The sequence below is a fragment of the Bos indicus genome, chromosome 26 (assembly GCF_029378745.1).
Source record: "Bos indicus isolate NIAB-ARS_2022 breed Sahiwal x Tharparkar chromosome 26, NIAB-ARS_B.indTharparkar_mat_pri_1.0, whole genome shotgun sequence".
In the NCBI taxonomy this organism is placed as follows: Eukaryota; Metazoa; Chordata; class Mammalia; order Artiodactyla; family Bovidae; genus Bos; species Bos indicus.
Window position 1 is genome coordinate 37152763 of NC_091785.1, and position 7546 is coordinate 37160308.

At 47.3% G+C, this 7546-nt stretch overlaps 1 protein-coding gene across 2 annotated transcripts in view; it reads right to left on the reverse strand.

Annotated features, from left to right (window-relative positions):
• Positions 1-6144, reverse strand: part of PDZD8 (PDZ domain containing 8) — an 84802-nt gene extending 78658 nt beyond the window's left edge. For both annotated transcript variants that reach the window (XM_070780918.1, XM_019988721.2), the window contains exon 1: positions 5042-6144. In XM_070780918.1, the coding sequence (XP_070637019.1) occupies positions 5042-5913 (872 nt within the window). In that variant the 5' untranslated portion in view covers positions 5914-6144. The remainder of the gene's footprint in view (positions 1-5041) is intronic.
• Positions 6145-7546: the final 1402 nt, after the last annotated feature.

The following is a 7546-nucleotide window of genomic DNA, read 5'->3' on the forward strand; positions in this document are numbered from 1 at the left end:
AAATTAATCATATATTAGAGAAGATACAGATAATTATGCTAAAAGATCCTATCGAACTAAATACAGACCTATCCTCAATCTCTAGTCACTAAGAATATGTGAAAATTTTCTACAAATATATATCAGAACATTGAATGAAACAGTTTTGACAAAACAGTAATGCTCAGAAGACATTCCATGAACTTGAAAAGTGAAGTTTTCCAATATTTGTTCCATACTCATTTATTAAATTCAAATAGTGTCAATAAGTAGATGCCTCCTTATTTGTAACTCAGAGAAGTAAACACTTATACATAGTTAATTGATGACCTACACTTTGCACTAAAGCAAAAGTCCAGCAAACTCAAGGGAAAAGCAGCCACTGTCTATTTACTATCACTATACTGCAGAGAAATGAAAAACATTTCAAGGGATTTTTAAAAGATTTCCAATAGAATGATGTTTTTAATATTCAACATTATAATGATAATATCTTTTACAAAATAAAGTTGTTCAGTGAAAGGCTTTTCAAAGATATAATGTTTAAAAAGGGATAAAAATGATCACCCTCTACTACCCAGTTACTAACTCTCTTCCCACTTGTAGTGAAGAGCAAGAGTAATGTTCTTCATTTAGTAAGCTACTTCAAATGTATATATAATGCCAGGCCAGGCAAGTGTCATCAGTAAATGTAGCAAGTGGGTGGGGACTCACTCTTATGTACCAGCTTCCTGCAGCTGTGACTAGACTCCATCTCTCCCGTCTTATTATTGCTAGGACAAATGCAAGCCTAGTGCTTTAAGACCTTCCAGATTTTCCTAAGAGAAGCCAGAAATCCAAATCATGCAATGTTTTCCATTTTTAAATGTTGGCAATGAAGAAGCAAAAAATCTATAGTGCAGGCCAAATTGAAAGTACCTACGAACCAGATCTGGCCTTTCAGTATGCAACCACTGCTGACGACTCAGCAATGATACCCCAGGAAAAGGAGCATCAGTAAGAATCTCAAATACCTGACCTGCAAACCCTAAACTCCTCAGGACTATTACTCAGATTTCATGCTGAAGATGGGTTCTCCACGTAGTCAAGAGCACTGGTAACCCACAATTCTCTGCTAATAGGAAATTAAATTAAAAAAAATTTTTTGAGAACAAAAAAAAAAGAAAAGAACACTGATGGTAATCTTTTCCTCTTGAAGACTAATTTTTGGTTAATAATAATTTTAAAAATGATGGCTTTACTATTTTAAAGAAATACTATTTTAAGAAAAAAATCAAAAAAATTAACACTGATAGTGACATTGGAATATTAATAAAATTAGAATAATATGTAAAAAAATGTATACTCATTAAAAAAATACTACAACTTTTACCAACTATGTTAGCTGGGTAAAATGCAGTGTCAATCAGCTAGGTCCTTAGAAAGCAGCCAACCACTTGAGCTGCCCTCTCATCTCCTGATGAGAACTGGTAGCCCTGATGGTCCACTTTACACTTTTACTTTAGCAACATGAAAATGGAAAAACAAACGAAGAGGGGGAATAAGTGACAACAAGGCCAACTGTGAAGATATTTCTGCTTTATAATAATTTCAAGTGCCAAAAGATCCTAAGACTCAAAACAGTTTTCTTTACTGCTTTAGCTCTACTAAGTAGATTAGACAGCTAAAAAGGATAAACTAGCAAGACCTTCTATTTGGAAACAAAATCTGCTGGATTAAAAATGAAACGCTAAATAGGGCAGCACCCAAAGATTTAACCTTATGATTTAAATTTAAAAGGAATCTTTCGCAAAACTAATTTAAGGGGGAAAAAAAGCTGTACAGTCATATGCCTCTTAAAAGAGTTCTCAGTTAATTTGGAAGGATACCCCCACATACAGTATTTTGATGGCATACTTTAAAAATCCCTTAAGGACAACACAGTACAGTTTAAGAAAAAAGGGCAGTCTGGCTTTATCTGAGCTGGATTTCACCATCTGACAGTTGTGTGACTTTAAGCAAGTTATTTAGCTACTCTGAGCACTCTTCCCCCATCTATAAAAAAGGAGAAACCATAGCTATTTTAATTCTCATTATGAGAATTGTGACACATCTTAAATGTATTTTAATTTATTCTCTTTGCTGAAACTTGAATTTGCTCCACAACATCAGTAGTTTAAAATATTCCTGGCAGAACAGCTACACACAGATAAGAGAACTCAACACTTTGTGAAGCAGCACTCCCCATCCTCATACGTCTATCATTCTCTTTTACTAAACTAAAATCAGCTTCCTAGTTACTTCAGTGTTACCCATCAATGACATTCTAGCTAAATCTTATTAAGTACAGCTAATTCAATCCTCACTAAACTCCAACCTCCATTAGGGTTGAGACTGTACTGAAACCCTGTACCCAGAAAAATGGTAAGCACATAGCAGACACACAGTAAATATTTACAAATTGAGTGATACATTCTGTGCAGCACTTACTGACTATTGAAATGCTTTGGAATACAGAGCACAAGTGTGTAGACTTCCGGAGGTGACCATTTAACATTTAAGGTTTAAAAGTTGAAATATCATAACACCCAAACACACCCAAGATTTTTAGGTTTTCTAAAAATCCTTTTGGATACAGTAAATAAAAGCAATTTGACTATATTTCAAATGATGATGCTATTCATTACACAGATGCTAAAGTTCCTTCAAAGGAAATAAACCTATTAATGGCTCCATGACTCCTAATCATAATTTCCTTCAGATTTAACTGAATTTCAAGTCGACATTGAAAACAACCAACCAACTCAAAATGACATGTAATCCCATTGCTGCTGCTAAGTCACTTCAGTCGTGTCGGACTCTGTGTGACCCCATAGACAGCAGCCCACCAGGCTCCCCCATCCATGGGATTCTCCAGGCAAGAACACTGGAGTGAGTTGCCATTTCCTTCTCCAATGCATGCAAGTGAAAAGTGAAAGTCAAGTCGCTCAGTCGTGTCAGATCCTTAGGGATCCCATGGACTGCAGCCTACCAGGCTCCTCTGTCCATGGGGTTTTCAGGCAAGAGTACTGGAGTGGGGTGCCACTGCCTTCTCCATTACCACTGGCTATCCTGCAAATAACTCCCAAATATTAGTAATAGCTTAGTCAAGTTTTTGGCATCTTAAAGCCACTTAGAAAATATAAGAACTGAAGTTGTGAAAACATATCAAAATCTGTAACAACTTTCTCTCATGACTTTCTCAGCCACACACTGCTATAAACACCTCACTGCTTAAACACTGCAACTCATTGAGAATTTAGTCACATATTTCAGCGCTGAAAGAGTAGGTTTCATAAAGTATGTTCTACTTCACAGAACAGGAAATCTGTGACCAGTTCACCATCTTCTGCAAATCTATGGAAATTTTTCCATTATAAATTTCTGCCACCTGTCGGTTTTAAGCTGTCACTGTGCTATTAGCCTAAACAAACACAATTACTAAGGCAAACCTGCCACATAACACAAGTCAACTCCGTCCCAAACAAAAAACATTCCTGAATTACCTGGGTCACTGATGTTTTAAACTGTGGTAGCAAATTAGTGATCTAGAAACATGTAACTTCCACTAAAGGGAACTAGGTAAGGCAAATACCAGACTGACAATTTTATGGCAAAGAAAAAAATCCAAAAGGGTTAAACACTTTGCTATGCTAAGTCGCTTCAGTTGTGTCGGACTCTGTGTGACCCCAGATGGCAGCCCACCAGGCTCCCCGTCCCTGGGATTCTCCAGGCAAGAATACTGGAATGGGTTGCCATTTCCTTCTCCAATGCATGAAGGTGAAAAGTGAAAGTGAAGTCGCTCAGTCCTGTCGGACTCTGAGGGACCCCATGGACTGCAGCCTATAGGGCTCCTCCATCCATGGGATTTTCCAGGCAAGAGTACTGGAGTGGGGTGCCATCGCCTTCTCCGGTTGAACACTTTAAGTAAAATTAAAAATGTATCTGTTTTAGAATAACCATATATGACCCTTCAACACGGACAAGCCTTCCCAGACCAAAGTGAAGACTCTAGCCCCACAAAACTTCTTTTCCCCTTCCACTTCTACGATATTAAAAATAAATAAGTAAAAACCCAAACCCTTGTACATTAATCACAAAAATCAAGCCGCCAAATACAGGTAGGCTTTACAAAGTCAAACTCACTACCCATCTTAAAATACTACCTGCTGGGCAATTTCAGGTACTGTGGGAGAAGCCTACAGCCAAGTAGAGATTAAAGGTCAGGGGGCAGCCTGGGGTTGTGCTACAGAATTTACCCCAGACGACATCAGCACAAAAGGTACAGAGAAGTACAAGATGTATAGGCTCCCAACTCGTTTCCAATTTGCAGTGGAAAAGTATTCCTTTCCGACAGACGCTGCCTCTGCCTTCAAAGTTGCCAAATGACATGTAATCCCACTGCTGCTGCTAAATCGCTTCCGTCGTGTCCGACTCTGTGCGACCCCATAGACGGCAGCCCATCAAGCTCCCCCATCCCTGGGATTCTCCAGGCAAGAACACTGGAGTGGGTTGCCATTTCCTTCTCCAATGCATAAAAGTGAGAAGTAAAGTGAAGCACCACGGCAAAACTGGCCTGCGGTTGCAAAATACAAGAGCTCTGGGCTCCCAGCACACTCCTCATGCCTGTACTTGGTATCCACGCACAGTTTCTCAATGTGGCCAACGCGATGCTGCAAAGCTGCCCTCAATGCAGCAACCACCTAGAGAAATAGTTTCTCAACAGTCCCAGAGCCGTCCGGGGAGGGCGGGACTTCCCTTCCATTTTCAATATGCTGCTTCGACCCGCGCTGACAGCACCGTGGATGACCAAGAGCACACGGAAAAGGCTTCCAGCTCCTTATTAATGCCCTTCGGAAGCAAAGAATGTGGGCACTTAATCGAGGGCCTTGTCCAGGGTGGGGAAGAGCCCTGGAAAGCAGGGGGTGTATAAGTCTTTGCCCTTCCCACCCAACGACGGAGGCAGTGTCCTGCCAGGCTCAGGGTCCCAGCAGCCAGGGGGCCCTCGCGCCCGGGCGACCTTCCCCCGCAACCCTCCTCTCACCTGATCTTGTAACTCGGGAGGGTGTGCTTGCGCTTGATGATCTTCTTGAGCTGGTTGACGATGAAGGAGGTGAGCTGGGGCAGGGGCCGCCCTTCGAACTGGGAGCGCACCTCGAAGTCGATCAGCGGGTCCTCCACGAAGGAGAAAAACCAGTGGGTGAAGGGCACGCGGGTGAGGACGAAGCGCAGCCTCCCCACCACCCGTGACAGCTTGACGAACAGGTAGGCGGACTTGCCAAAGACCAAGTCCACGTCGATGGCCAGGTGGAAGCCCCCGTTGTACTCCACCTCCGCCTCGAAGGCCAGCTCCTCGGGGGTGGTGGCGGGCGGCAGCGCCTCCCCCTCGGGGCCGTCGGGCTCCCCGGTGGCCGAGGGCGCCACGGGCCGGAGGAGCCGGATGGTCTTGATGAAGGGCACGGTCTCGCCCAGGAACACGTCCCGCAGGCTCAGCCCCTCCAGCAGGCGCCCAGCCGTCTTGGTCTGCAGCAGCTCCTCGAACTCCACCTTGATCTTCTTGGTGACCCAGCGGCGGGCCAGTGCAGTGTCCCGCAGCTCCCGGAACAAGAACAGGATGATGGCGTTAAGGAAGTAGCAGGTCTCCCGCGTCGGCGGGGCGGGGGTCTCGGGGGCCGGGGTCGCGCCGCCCTCGGGGGGCCCGCCAGAGGGCTCCTCAGCCCCGCCGCCGCCGCCATAAAGGTACTCTCTCAGGGGCAGGTCTGGCACCGGCTTGATGTAGCGGAAGCCGTCGGCCGCGCGGGCGGCCTCGTCCGGCGGCGGCTCAGGCTGTTTGCGGTAGAGCAGCAGGAACTGAGTGAGGAGCGTGAGGAAGGAGCCCAGCACGGCCGACGCCAGGATCATGAGGAGCAGCCCCATCCCGCCGCCGCCGCCGCCGCCTCCGCCCGGGACGCCCGGGCCCTTGCCCCAGCGCCCACAGCGCCGCTTGCTTCACGCCGCCCTCCCCGCTGCCTCCATCTTGAGGACATCGGGCGGCGGGGGTCGGAGCAAGCGGCACACTGGGCCTCGTCCGGGGGCTCCGGACCGCGCGATGCGGCGCCCGAGTCTGCGGCGGCCTCACGCTCCCTCAGACACTCCCGGAGGCGGCTGCCGTGGTGGCGGTGGCGGCGGCGGCGGCGGCGGCGGCGGCGGCGGGGGCGGGAGGGGGCGGAACGGCGCCTCCCTCCGACCGCCGCTAATTGGACGAACGGCGCGTGACGTCAGGAGCGTACTCGCTCCCGGCGGCGTCGCCTGGCAGCCGGCGCCCGAGCATGCGTACGCGGGTCCTTCTTCACCTCTCGGGCGCCCTTCCAGCCCCGCCCCCCACGGCAACATTCTAGTCCTCCGCAGTCCACGTGGCTGTCACTTCGGAAGTCGCTGTCCCGATCTAGGAGGATAATCGGGGCTACCGGCTGGAGGAGAAGAGGCCGGGCGGAGAGGGCGTGGCGGCGTGTTCTTGATCCCGATCATCCCTTTATCTTCTAATGCGCCCATCCCCCTTCATTGGCCTCGGTCCCTGTCTGTTACCTCTGCTGCAGTGTGATTCTTCCACTCGCGCCCCTGAGAATGGGCTGGCGGCTTTCCATGCAGGGCAGCGCCGCAGATCTGAGCTAGCGGTTCGGAGACTTTCCAAGCCGAGGACAAGATTTTATTGCCTCGGAGACTGCTGTAACCTGCCATCAGTCTGACCAACAGACGCTCTGCGTCCGCAGAGGGTGGGCCCTGGGAAGGAGGGACAGACAAAAAAAAAAAAAAGCGTCAGATGCGAACTAACTTAACTACATAGATAGATATTTGAGATTTAAACCAGAAGGACAGAAAAGAACCGCTACAAGGAATAAATGAGGAGTGAGATGAACTTGCCCGATGATTGGAAGATGAATAGTCACCGTCGAGCTCTTGGAGTGCGTTAAGCCCCTGGGTGTATTGCCACATTTAGTCCATTTAAGAGACACTTTTAGTTAGCCACCAGTTTTAGTTAGCCACCGTCCGTTTTACAAATGCAAACGCTGGCGCAGAGGCAAAGGAAGTTGCTGGGTTACACAATGGAGCCTGGTTTGTCTAAAACTAAACCCTAAATCCTCAGTCACCACTCTGCACTAGGATAACAAGATTGCTACTCTGCACTAGGATAACAAGATTGCTAGAGTTGGAAGGGGGTTGATTGGTTCCCTGGGGCACAGAAAGGGGGAGTCAGTCACCACTCTGCACTAGGATAACAAGATTGCTACTCTGCACTAGGATAACAAGATTGCTAGAGTTGGAAGGGGGTTGATTGGTTCCCTGGGGCACAGAAAGGGGGAGTTGGGAAAGGGGAAGGGGGAGGTGAGGAAAGACTTCAAAAAATTTTGCACAGGGTAGCACCTTGACCAAAGCCATAGAGTTAAGGAAGCCAGGTTGCCCAGCAACAATGTTACTCCCCCTGCAGTCTGGTTACATCATAAATGCTTTTGTGCTCCAACCTCAGGGACAGCACAAAGATCTTCCCCTACTCCCACACAGGTCAGATAAG